Source organism: Dermochelys coriacea, chromosome 3, assembly GCF_009764565.3.
Source record: "Dermochelys coriacea isolate rDerCor1 chromosome 3, rDerCor1.pri.v4, whole genome shotgun sequence".
NCBI lineage: Eukaryota > Metazoa > Chordata > Testudines > Dermochelyidae > Dermochelys > Dermochelys coriacea.
In genome coordinates, this window is record NC_050070.1 from 105,291,408 (window position 1) to 105,305,126 (window position 13,719).

At 42.1% G+C, this 13,719-nt stretch overlaps 1 protein-coding gene across 1 annotated transcript in view; it reads left to right on the top strand.

Annotated features, from left to right (window-relative positions):
* Nucleotides 1-13,719, top strand: part of LOC119852519 (vacuolar protein 8-like) — a 56,364-nt gene that overhangs the window by 21,063 nt on the left and 21,582 nt on the right. The window contains exons 5-8 of the mRNA XM_038393722.2: nucleotides 3,358-3,477; nucleotides 4,692-4,774; nucleotides 9,041-9,166; nucleotides 10,387-10,432. Coding sequence (XP_038249650.1) covers nucleotides 3,358-3,477; nucleotides 4,692-4,774; nucleotides 9,041-9,166; nucleotides 10,387-10,432 — 375 coding nt within the window. The remainder of the gene's footprint in view (nucleotides 1-3,357; nucleotides 3,478-4,691; nucleotides 4,775-9,040; nucleotides 9,167-10,386; nucleotides 10,433-13,719) is intronic.

Below are 13,719 nucleotides of genomic sequence, written 5' to 3' on the forward strand. Positions count from 1 at the left end.
GTACCTCTAGCATAAACAATAGGCACAGGTAATGCAGAGCAGAGAGAATATGAACTGAATGTTCACAGCAACAATTGAGGGAGACCTGAGCATTCATGTTAGGCTGAGTAAGGAGAACATCTCACGTGTTTTCCTTACAAAGGAGAGCCAGGTATAAAAATGGTTTTGATGATAAATCCAATTTTACAGAGTGTCTCTCTTTCTTTGTTGTCAATAATTGTGTGCACGCATCTCTAGGAATTGTAGTGCCAAGAGAATTTTCAAGTGCACAGAAATGGTTTATATTGACAAACTGGAACTAAGAGATGTAGGTTGCAAGAAGAGTTCTTTAATTCCAGGGAGCTAATTGGAGGAAGCTATTAAGTCTTCAACGCTGACTTGAAGAAACATCTGGATACTTAGTCCCTTTCTAACAGCACAGTAAGTGGGGCCTGAGCAATGGTAGCAATAAAGGAACTGACATTACTCTGGTAAGCAGGTGGTCCAGAATAAAAACAGTCTATTCAACTGCAGCTCTTACGGAGATTAGAATAAAAAATTAATTTTCTCTCAGTGGGATGCATATCTCCATCCATCCCTATGATAAGATTAGCCACTTAGCTAGAGATCAGCTACAATGCATGAGTGATGCCAGCACTGAAGTGGGGAGAGGAGAAGAGTGAGGAAAATGAGTTATATAAATAAATAAATGCATCCCGCAAGCTTACAGTTATAATCTTCACCCAAGACTGCACAGCATCAGTTCAGTGGAGGAACTTAGTGAATGACCCTAGAGAAAATGAAAACATGGCTTTCTTGATTATGGGGATAACTATATCATTGGTATTTGCTATGGTCTTTCTATCTTCCCATTACGAGAGATAACACACCAATCATTCTCAGCCAGGTGGGAGACTTCTAGATTAATTTCCTCATGCTACTCCTCTTCTGTCTAAATGATAACTAAACCAGCTTGAGTGATCGAGGGTCCAAGCACTGGCCAGGAACATTGAACACTCAGCCACTGAGCCATCATGGATTTGAGGCCCTTTCAAATCAAGTAACAAAGAGTTTTAAAAGGACAAGGCGTTAACAAAGCTTTAAAAAGACAAAGTTTTAACTATGCATTGTTAAATGAATCTGATACAGTATTAATGCCATTGCTTTCTTAGGAAACCTCCCAGCAAGGGATCTAGATTTGAAAAATTTCCCAAGGAGCATCTCTTACAGGAAGAAAAAAGAAAAAGGTTTTATAAAATTACCTTGTCCAGACATGAATTTCCTTCCCACATTCATAGACACAGCTCACAACACAGTGTGTGAAAGAAAGGAAGAGGAGGTAGTTTCAAAATTCCTAATCTGTTTAAATCTTTCTTTTGCTGAACTAATTAGAGCATATATCATGCCACACTATTTGTCATCAGATAAAACTACAGGAAAGAAATTTTGCTTCTACTGATTGAAGAGCAGAAAAAGCATATATGCACATCATACTGTAAAAGTAATGAGAATATTTTTGGCCTCTTAAGCCTTTGGGTGAAATGGGACATAAAGAGTTGACCTCGTAACAAACTCATATCTACCCTTCTGCAGGCCGTGTCCAAAGCAATTCAAAGAACAGCTTCTCACCTAACTTTCTTGCCCCTTTCTCCATGAGGATTCACTTTGGGCTATCTAGTTCCAGACAGCCAAATTTTCTAATTAAGTTATACCATGGGTTATTATTATTACAAATCATTTGTATTGTGGTAGTGCCTAGGAGCCCTAGTCATGGACAAGGACCAATGTGATTGGAGCTGTTCAAACACAGAATAAAAAGATTGCATACTCATTGGGAGAGGGACAATCTAAGTATAAGACAAGAGACAACAGATGAATATAGACTGATGGGGGGAGTACAAGTAACAATGGAACAACATTGGTCAGTATGATAGGCAATAGTCTCAGCACAACAGTTTTTTTATAGGCATCACAACAAAGGAGAGCTATTATTCTCTCAAGACTGGGTTGAAGAAACATCGTACAAGGCCCAAAATATTTAGTGTATGAATATGAAGTGATTAAATATACCATAAGACATAGCCATCAAAGTAGAATTTTTATAAATTAGTAATAAATGCCTTTCACTTTTATAGTGTTGTAGCCGTGTTCGTCCCAGGATATGAGAGAGACAAACTGTGTGAGGTAATATATTTTATTGGACCAACTTCTGTTGGTGAAAAAGACAAGACTTTGAGCTCCACAGACCTGAAGAAGAGTTCTGTGAAGCTCAAAAGCTTGTGTCTTTCACCAGCAGAAGTTAGTTCAATAAAAGATATTATGTCACCTACTTTGTCTCTCAAACTTTTATAGTGCTTTTCATCCAAGGACCTAAAAGTATTGTACAATCCTTTTTTACAGCCTCGCTGTTCTCCTGATAGGTCAAGTACTTATTCTACAGACTGCTAAATATAAGTACAGTGAAACAGGGTTACCTTACTTAATTCCACTGATGGGGCTAAATTCTGTTCTCACGCCCTTATACATCATTGGTAAGTATCAGATTATGTCACAAAGGTCACTGAAGTAATGGATTCTATGACTTCCACAGGCCTCTGTGACATTTTCTGCGTTAGCCCCGTGGTGGTGGGGCTGGAGCTGTCTACTGTCAGCTGCCACAGGCAGCAGGGGGCCCCCACAGCTCCAAGCTGCCAGCCCTGGAGCTCCAAGCCTCCACAGCCATCTGCTGCTACAGGTGGTGGGGAGACTTGTAAGTCCAAGTCCCCGCAGGTGAAGTACCCTGGAGCTCCGAGTCCCCTGGGGTGGCAGGTGCTGGACCCCTTCCTGCCCCCCTCTCCTGTCCCCCAGCAAGGCTCATTGCCTCTCCCTTGCACTTCAGGCATCCCCTATCAGCCCTTCCCACGTTATTTTTAGTAAAAGTCACAGACAGGCTGCAGACTTCAGTGGATTTTTGTTTATTGCCCACGACCTATCCGTGACAAAATCTTAACCTTAAGCACTGGGGTGGCACAGATAATCCAAACACAGAATTTGGTTCATTGTGTTTATCCTGGTAAATTAATGAAATCCTACCTACAAACAGAATAAAGGTTTGTTTGCTAATATAATACTTACAAGATCATGAATACCTTGTTAGAGCACATCAGGATTATAAGGTACATTTGAGACATTTAAAATTTCTGCAGTTAGCGTCTTTCTTTTTGAGCTCATGGGATTCAGTCAGAGGATACTAAGGGACTTTGACAAATAGTAAAAATTCAGATAAAAATCCCAAATAAAGCTAGTTTTAGACTTCGTTTTCAGGGTTTATTAGATTCACGTGAAGATAGACTGAAAAGACACTCTTCTTATTTCTCTCTCATGGTATGTTTTCCCTAGAGTCCAACCGAGAGGCCATCGGCTCAGCGGGAGTTATACTCTTGCTGGCACTTGCCAACTCCTATGATCCTAGAGTCCAACAAAATGCAGTTGGAGCTATTCTCAACCTCACACGATCAGGTACTTTCAGGTTAATGATCTATCTACAAATTGGCAAAAACAACTGCCCTGTAGCTAATGGAAACTGAGTATGGGGACACTACAATAAATGGACATGTTTTCAGTATTAAAAAAAACAAAACAACCTAGAAACGGCCTAATTTTATGAGGGATAAGATGGGATAACTTTGGAATCTTGATAACATATGTCATTTTCTTGGTAAATTGTATTCATGATGATGACCTTGGCTGAGTCTCTAAATTCAAAAAGCTTGGCCTCTGGCAGCTAATACAGACTCACCTGTTAATAGGTTGTAATTAGCAAGGGCTTGATTATCAACACAGTTGAACTTGAGTGCAATCTATTAAGTCAAGACTCAGGAAACTGACAAAAATCAGTTGCTTAAAAGAAGCGACCATTTTAGTAAAGGAGAACTGTATTCAGGCCACTTCGGGGTACTTCGAGGTAATTTCTTAAAATGGAAGATTACTTAATAATGGTGAATCATGGTTTAGGTTTTATCATGTATCTTATATCCCAACCCTGGTGTTGCAGGGTATACATTAGGATAAACATTATGGGTCTGATCCTGTTTCATGGGATTATTCCCATGAACTTCAGTGGGAGCGTGCTTTGTCACTCTATGTTAAAAGGCAATATTATTGTTCATTAATTCTCAAACAAAAACAATGGAAAACATTATGTCAGAGGTCAATCCCATGCACCAAGATACTACCGCTGTGGCTGATCTGTTCCCTTTAGATGAGGTACTGGGGAGGGTGAGAACTTTGCCTGTTGACTGTTACAAATGCACATTTTCAAAATATTGTTTAAAAAGATGTTTTATATGAAATTGAAAGAAATGGCTTATACCAGTAGGTCTGATCTTTGCTTAGCACTTCTAGCAATTTTAATCTTTAACTTAAAAAAAAAAAAAGAAGAGGAAACGCCTGCTCAGGTGGCTTTCAGGTCATTATGGCTAAAACGATTTTGCATTGCTGTTCTGCACTAGCTCCCATACAGACTTTGTCTTATTTGGAGTGTTAATTGCAAGTTACTCTCATTGGGGTAAATCTGGATAAACCTAAATCACTCAGCACTGCCCAATGGTCCCTTTTTCTCAGAAAGAGTTCACGATTGTGCATCCATTTGATTGTATGCTGGGGAAGGGGTGATCCTTGATCCTTCTGCTCCCTTTCACATACTAAAATTTGCCCTCTTTCTCATCTTGCAGAGCGGATCCAGCAAGTCCTGTGCAGGGAAGGAGCCCTCCCTGTCCTCATACTGATGTTAGAGTCTCCTGACTCAGAAGTACAGGTATAGTTAAAACAAGCCAGAATTTTTAAATAATAAAAGCAAATTATACAATCCAGGAGTAAGCATAACTATTAGAATTCAGGGTTTTGGGAGTAGAGGAAAGGAAGGAGAAATAAGGGACGCAAGGGGCTTTTGACTTTCTGTTTTGTTTTTGCTTCAGTGAACCAATAAGTAATGGTGTCATAGTGAAATGCTGAATAGTTGTATAAACACTGTTTTGGGCATGCAACATAGGTCCAGCTATGATAGGAGAAAGCAAATATGAAAATACACACAAAGCTGTTGTGAAGATACCAGTCTTCTCTCTAGCAGAATCATAGATTTCATGCTTTCTTGTTATCCTTTTGCATCAGAAAAAGTTAGTGGGGGATCATTAATTATTATGTTAATTATTAATTTTTTATTATTATATTGCAGTGGCACTTAAGAACTCCGATCATGGAGCAGGGCTCCATTGTGCTAGGCACTGTGTAAAAACTCAATTCGTTTATCATCTGAAAATAACACAAGAGACAATAGAGTGGTACAACAGACAGGGGGAGCACAAGAAAACAATGAGACCTTACAGGTCAGTAAGATAACCAAAGGTATCAGAATACCAGCTGCCCATCAGTTGTCAGTTTTTTTGTAGATATCAGCTATACCTTTGAGGACATACATAAGACCAGTTGCAGTTAAGCCTGGCTCTCTTTACTTGTACCTCCGTGTTTTTATTTTGCCTTTTAAAGTTTTCCAATATTTTAGATGTGTAATTTAAAAAAATATTCTTGTAGTTGGTTATGTGTATGGAGTGCATAGCTCACAATGGGGGTTTCCCTACCTGCACACAACGGGTGATATATATGAGCATCTCATGATTATGCACACCTATGAAGAGAGCTTTGTATTAAAATAATCTGGAGAAAGCCAACAACCAGAATCATGGACATTAAAGATGGATAGGACCTGTTACATCATCCAGTCTGTCTCCTGGTCTCTTACATATTTTTTTTAGTATTTCATCCAGTCCTGTTCTAGATATCCCAAGAGATGGGACCTCTACAACTACTTTCCACAGACATCCAGATTCACAGCTTTTTCCTGATATGCATCTTAATTATTCCCTCTCTCTATTTTATCCGATTACTCCAAATTATACCTTTCTGTATCTCACTAAATAAGCCTGGGTGATTACACCCTTCCAATATCTACAAATGGTTATATACCATCCTCTGTAGTGCACACTGGGATAGAATCTCCCTTCTGACTGATCTATGCTTGATGTAGGAAAGGATGTGGGGTAGGAGGAGAGGGGCCAAGGTAAATTCAAGCCACACTCGTATGGTCCATTGTCAGGGCCCATTTGTATTATTTCTTTGTCCTCCTTGGCATCTACTTATTTCAGTAATGTGTCTCTTACTCCTTCCTAAATTAGATAGACCAGTGTTTATCGTTATCTATGCCTACACTAGGAACTGGAACTATCACAGACAATTTTCTTCTATACTATATCTCCTTGGACAGGAAACAAAAATAGTTCAAATAGTAAAATAGCTCCAAAAACATTGTTTTCAATACAGTTTCAGAATTCTACTTTGAGCAAGGTGCAATTTCCTGTTGTGTACAAGGACTTGAGTTTAAGATCCTGCACATTGTTTTCTGTCCACAAGCCAATTTGAATTAAGATTGTGTGAGTTACTATTTCAATATCTTATTAAATATATTATATCTAAGGCATGCATCCTTCATCCACTTACTAGTAATTCTATCAAATTGGCTCCTATCAGTGCTAAAAATAAAAAATGTAGCAGGATAAATGATAGTACTTGGTTTAATTTGCAGGCATATGGAAGCCCTCTTGGAGAAAGGGAGGCCAGTCATGGTATTCCTTGAAGGGATTTTGCTCATAACTGATGCTGTACTCATTTGCCAGTCATTTTGCTTTGGCCATGTATTCTCAACATCAGGAGGCGTGAACAGAAGGGCGGCAGTCAATATAAGCCAGTGCATTCCACAAGCTTCTGTCTTCCACTCATGGAATGTCAATTCAGACCTTCTGACCACATAATTAGTCCCAGTTATTAGGAAAGAGAGTCTGAGCATTAATACCCCATCTCCCCAATGTCATGTGTCAGGAATTAGTTTTGGAGCATCAAAGGTTGGATACAGTGAGGTTGCCCTTCTGTAATCCCCTCAGCAGTATTACTGCCCTTAAATTTCCTTATGCTCAAGGAGGTATTTGAAAGACAAGATGGAGCCCTTTTAAGACCCAAACATTATGGTGGAAGATTTTTTCCTGATCAAGAAGTGGAAACAACCAATGAAACAAGCGAAAGGAAAAAAACAAACAAACCCACAACAGGTTGCTCTGCCAACATGCGTTAATTTCTCCTGGGAATTTCTCTGCACCTCCCTTTTTATATTATACAAACAGTTTGGGCCACATTTATCCTTTCTACAACTCTTTAGAGGCTGTACAGATTACACAATAGATTAATATGGTCCATTAACACTAGTGACAGACACAATATTTTTGCCATTCCTTCAGGGAGAGTCTCTATGATAAACTCACTTTGGGACAGTAGAATATACTGCATCATTTGGCTTGAATATGGTTATTTTTTGTTTTGCTGAATGTGGCTGTACCTGTCTAGTCAGTCAGTGCAAGATGACTGCCTTCAGTAATGGCATTGATGCCTTTGGCTGAGGGGGAGGGGGGAATGCTTTTCTCCTGGGTGTGATCCTACTGATCTCTCTTGATATGTCAGTACAATCATTCAAAGCTAATAAAACAAAACAAGTGAGTATCTTCAAAGAGGAGTGCAGGCTGGTATAGCCTCGCCCCATGAACAGTTCTATCGAATGTAGAATGCATGATTCCTGGAATTTTCCAGATGCCTGCCAAATACAATCTCATATGGGGGTGAGGCAAACTTTTATATGTTGCAACAAAGCTCCGAGACATGCCTCTTTCAAGCTCTTCATCCTTGTTCTTTATGTCTACTTAACATAGCTACTGCTAGCATCTCAAACTCTAATTTCTCATATAAGTAATTGCTAATGTCTTTAGTCTCAGATGAACATTTCTGCAAGGAAGAATAGCGTACATGTTAAAGCAAAGAACTGGGAGTTAGGAGGTTTTGGCTCTATTCCTAGCTTTGTTTGCAAGGACTGTTGAGGGTCTTGTATGGTGGGTGCTGTATAAATATGTTCCATTATATCTAGCAGGAAACAGACTAACTAGCAGTTGCTCATGCTGCCATGGCCACTTTGCTAATTTTAGCACAGTAGCTCAAGCAGAACTTGTGTGTGTCTGTCATTCTGGACTGGGAAGTGCCCTCCCAGCTGCTGTGTAGACACACACTGATATAAACCAAAACTGAGAGAGTTTTGTGTCCAATGGCTAAATAACCCTGGCTTCCCTGCATTCTTCAGTCTCCTTTGAATTCTGCCTATGGCTTGAGCAGCTCTGGTCATATAACGCTGGCTGAGGAGAGCGATGTAAATATATTTCATAACTTTGTGGCTATGCCAATGTGTACACACTGTTCTCTTTCAGTCACACTGTTGCCTCTGTGCATCTTTTCACAGCAAAAGCACTAGGAAGTCCCCCTTGTCATACCTGAATTACCCTTTTTGCAGAAATGACACCCCGAATGCTGAGATTTGCCAGTAGAAGAGGGGCCGTTATGAGACTATATTTGTGGGTCTGACAAAATATTTCTTCCCTGATTAAATCTAAATGATATTTTGTACCTTTATGGTCTTGCTTAGGGCTATTAACTAGGCTCAGACACCAGGGGTGTGGCCAGAAAAAAAGTGCCCCGTTTAGAGTAAGCTGTAATAGAATGGACAGAGGAATTTTTGTCTCATGAATGCTTTCCACAATATCTGCCCCAAAGGACATTAAGCTCACTTTCTGACTTTCTGTACACTTCATTTCTTAAAAACAAAGAGACGTGTGTCCTGCACATGGAATTAGAAGCCACGAGCTTTTGCATTCTTATCCCAGCACTGCCACCAACTTTGCTTGTGGCTTTGGACACGTCACAATCTTGGTCTCAGTTTCTCTCCATTCCCCCAGTCAGCCAGATGTGAATATTAATACCTACCTACCTCAGAAAGGTGTTTTGGGGTTTAATCAATGTTTGTAAAGCACCTTGAAGTTGAAAAGTACACACTTTTGTCAAATAAAAATCTAAGCCTTTCTCCTGTTGATTTTCACTGTACTGAACAAACACTGTCACAGTGACATCTTCTCTCCACCCCCTTCTCTGTTCTCGTCAGTATTATAGTTGTGCTGCTCTAAGCAATGTGGCAGCCAACTCTCAGCACCATGAAGCCATGTTGCGAGTTGGGGACAGATTCCTTCTGCGGACACTCATTTCTCTCCTGTCTTCATCTGTGGATAAGGTAAAGTGAAAAAGATATGGGAGGGAGGTGTGTTATTGTACAGCAGATTTGCTGATCATTTTCCTGAGGTTTCTTTAATTCTATACGTTACACTCAGCGTGAAGAAGCTCTGATGCAACTAGATTGCTTTACATTGTAATTAGGGAGCCCCAGGCAAATACAGGGGAGGCTTTGAAACTGCACTTTACTACTGTAGATCCCATAGCATGCAACTGAGGCACTTTACTAGATGTGAGAATTTTATCACATTTCTGGCAAAGTTACAATTACTGATAGCACTTTGCTTTGAAGATGGAAACAAAGAGTTGGGCCTGAGCTGCAGAGTACAGATCTGGAGCCAGGTTTTCCCAAACTTCAGGAGTGTTCACCTTCAGAGATTTGTTTTTGCTCATTATAAGAGTTACAGGCTGCCACAGACCATAGTCAGCACTCCTTCCTGCACACGCACTAGGACTTCTGTGAGAGGAATCCAAGCATCTGCCACTCTGGGTCCCCAGAGTGTTTCAAGGTTCTGGGCTGGCAATTCTCAGATTTATAAAATACATCTGTAGTGCACTGAAAGTTAGCAGAAGGCATATAAGGGACATAAGACAATAGCTCTAAGTCAGTCTTGCCTTTTATCCCATCTCAACTTTGACATCTATCCCAGTCCAGCTACCACAATGTTCATGTCGCTGATGATTACTTGGAAACTTCTTACTTTCTTAGACCAGAAGAATATTGATTTATTTCAAGGGAATTCAGAGAAAAAGCAAAGCGAATAAATTCAGTGCATTCATATCTATATATCTAGGTGCTGGGATGGGGGGGGGGGTGCTGCCACACCCCCTGACTTTAAGTTGTTTCCATCCATAAAGGGTTTGCACTTTGCTTCTCAGCACCTGCGCTATACAAATTGTTCCATCACCCCGTCTGTTCAGTTCATTTGACATTCCTGAGATAGCTCAACACTGAGAATGTACTGTTAGATTCTGGGCAGCATGTGGAAATCCACTGGACGCTAACCTGGTTGACAGTAATGGGTACTGATCAACAGGTCTGTGGGGTGGGAAATGAAGCTGGTGTTAATTCATAAATGTATGTACTGGCCTTTAGCAACCGTTTTTGGAAAAGAAACCCCAGAATAAACACTTTGTAGACAGTGTTTATTGGTTTATTTTAGCCAACAGAATCAGTTACTGGAGTGCTCACTTTTTTTTTTTTTTTATTGGTACAACCAGGTTTCAAGACAGGCATGTGTTTGTCTGAGGAACTTGGCTACAAGTGGTGAGTAATGTGTTTGGGAGAAACACTTTTCTTCCCCCCCCCCCCTCTGGGAGAGGACAGCAGGTTGGGGAAATTCCTGCTTGTTAGGAACCCAATTATGGATGCCCTACCTGAGTGAAGTACAGGGCAAAGGGAGCCCCCTCCCCTCCAGCACACCTGTCTAGGAGAAACCTATAATTTGTGGGGCTGTGCTAGCTAACCCTGACTTCAGTGCTCACAGACCCAGAGATGAAATGTCTGGCCAAGGTGTGGATAGAGAGAGAGAGATCCCTGTGTAACTAGCAACAGATCAGTACCTTCAGCTTTTTCAAGTGTAGCAAGTCCCACTGCTAGTTATACTCCTACCAGCACCCACAAAGCATTGAGTCTGAATAAGGGCATGCATAGACTGGAGTACACATAGCTGGGTCCCAGAGCAGTATAGCCAAGGCAGCACATGCTTTGGCCCAGGTTGTACAAGCCTACCTGGAACCCTGAGTAATTACTTGCTGAAGGGCATCTTGCTGTGGCTGCACATCTCAGATACCCGTGCTACCCAAGCTGCAATCACACCTTGTGATTGCAGTCCCCTGAGTCCAGTGGCAAACTGGTTGAAACTATAGTAAAGAACAGAATTGTCAGACACATAGATGAACATGATTTTGGGGGGAAGAATGAACCTGGTTTTTGTAAAGGGAAATCATGCTTCATCAATCTACTTGAATTCTTTGAGGGGGTCAACAAGCATGCGGACAAGAGGAATCCAGTGGATATGGTGCACTTAGATTTTCAGAAAGCCTTTGACAAGGTCCCTCACCAAAGGCTCTTAAGCAAAGTAAGTTGTCATGGAATAAAAGGGAAGATCCTCTTATGGATCAGTAACCGGATAAAAGAAAGGAAACAAAGGGTAGGAATAAAGTGTCAGTTTTCAGAATGGAGAGAGGTCAATAGTGGTGTCCCACAGGCGTCTGTATAGTCCTATTCAACATAGTCAGAAATGATCTGGAAAAAGGGATAAACAGTGAGGTGGAAAAATGTGCAGATGATACAAAACTACTCAAGATAGTTAAGTCCAAAGCAGACTGCGAAGAGTTACAAAGGGATCTCATAAAACTGGGTGACTGAGCAACCAAATGGCAGATGAAATTCAATGTTGATAAATGCAAAGTAATGCTGTAGAGGGGTTTGGCTAGAGCTCGTCCCTCTCCGGGGTGCTGGAGAACTACTCCACCTCGCTACTTCCTTCCAGTTGCTGACAGGAAATTAGTCCACGAGAAATAGAGAGTTAAGGGCTCAGATCCTCAGGCAGGGGCTGAGCAACAGTTTATACAATTAGCAGGCCCAGGGCCGGGGTCAGAGTGGGGCAACAGAGAGTCAATGGCTTAGGCCCTTAGGCAGGGGCTGAACAAAGGCAGGTAAACAACCAGCCTAGGCCCTCGGCTCATAGAGGCCTGGGAGAGGGGGAGACTGCCACCCAAAAGCTGGGTGGCAGGGGGGACGCAGGCCCACCAACTCCACTGCGTCCCAGGCCAGGGCCCTAGCGGCGGCAGAAGGCCTTCTGCTGAGTCAGTGGGGATCTTGACCGCAACACACTGACATAGGCTCTGACCGTGTTGCAACCAGACTAGGGTCGGCTGTCCCCTGGCTACTTCCAAACTCCACCCTCTAGAAGTACCTGGGTCCGGATAGTGTCCTCTGGGGGTCAAACACTATGGGGTGCTCTGGGTAACTGGTGAGGGGCAGGCTGGGCAGCTCCTCTGGGCTCTGGTCAGCATCGGCAGGTAAGGTCAATCCTCGGGTCCGCCGTAGGTCGCCGGGATCTCCCAACCGGGAGCTAGGCCGGAGGTGTCTGGCCTCTCCGGTGGCTGCTCTCCAAGTGAGCTCTGGCCCCCTCCTTTTCTACTTGCTGTCCTGCGCCTGACGCTCTGTGGGGGGCGGGCTCAGACCTCTCTGGACCTGCCCACTCTGGTGTCCGGAGGGGCTCGTGCCTCTCCGGGGTGGCGGGGAACCACGCCGCCTCGTACAAAGCACACTGGAAAACAATCCCAACTATACGTATAAAATGATGCAGTCTAAATAGCTGTTACCACTCAAGAAAGAGATGTTGGAGTCATTGTGGATAGTTCTTTGAAAACATCCTCTCAATGTGCAGCAGCAGTGAAAAAAGGGAACAGAAGGTTGGGAATCATTCAGTAAGGGAAAAATAAGACAGAGAATATCATACTGCCTCTATAAATCCATAGTATACCCACATCTTGAATACTTCATGCAGATGTGGTCAACCCATCTCAAAAAAGATATACTGGAATTAGAAAAGTTTCAGAAAAGGGTAACAAAAATGATTAGGGGTATGGATCAGCTTCCTTATGAGGAAAGATTAATAAGACTGGGACCTTTCAGCTTGGAAAAAAGAAAACTAAGGGGGGATATGATAGAGGCCTATAAAATCATGACTGGGTGTGGAGAAAGTAAATAAGGAAGCGTTATTTACTCTCTCCTAACACAAGAACTAGGGATCACCAAATGAAATTAATAGGCAGCAAGTTTAAAACATACAAAAGGAAGTATTTCTTCACAAAATGCCCAGTCAACCTGTGGCACTCTTTGCCAGAGGATGTTGTGAAGGCCAAGTCCATGACAGGGTTCAAAAAAGAACTGGATAAGTTCATAGAGGATGGGTCAATCAGCGGCTATTAGCCAGGATGGGCAGGCATGGTGTTCCTAGCCTCTGTTTGCCAGAAGCTGGGAATGGGCAACAGGGGACGGATCACTTGATGATTACCTGTTCTATTCCTTCCCTCTGGGGCACCTGGCATTTGCCGCTGTCGGAAAACAGAATACTGGGCTAGATGGACCTTTGGTCTGACCCAATATGGCCGTTTTTATGTTCTTAGAACGTCTCTTAAGATTGCGTCTTAGGTAGTGTGCCACTGCCACCTCCTCCTGAGCATGGCTTTGCCTTTCATGAAGCATAATTTAGCCCTACATATTTGCCATTCAAACCCTATTTACATGTATGATATATGTTTTTAAAATACACATTTGGGCTGGAAGAAGAGGAAGGGAAGCCTCACACCCTGCTGTGCAGCAGTGTCCTCTAGAGCAAGCCTGTGTCTAGAAAGTCTAGATGGGCTTCTTCACATACGGAATGAACATACTAAGAGCTCATGGGAGCCTTTTGCACTGCTTGTACTAGTCCAAAAGTGTAACTGTCCTTTATGGCTTCAGTAGAGGCTCTGTTTCAGAGTAGCAGGCGTGTTAGACTGTATTCACAAAAAGAAAAAAAACCTTTTCTTCTCCCCCCCCCC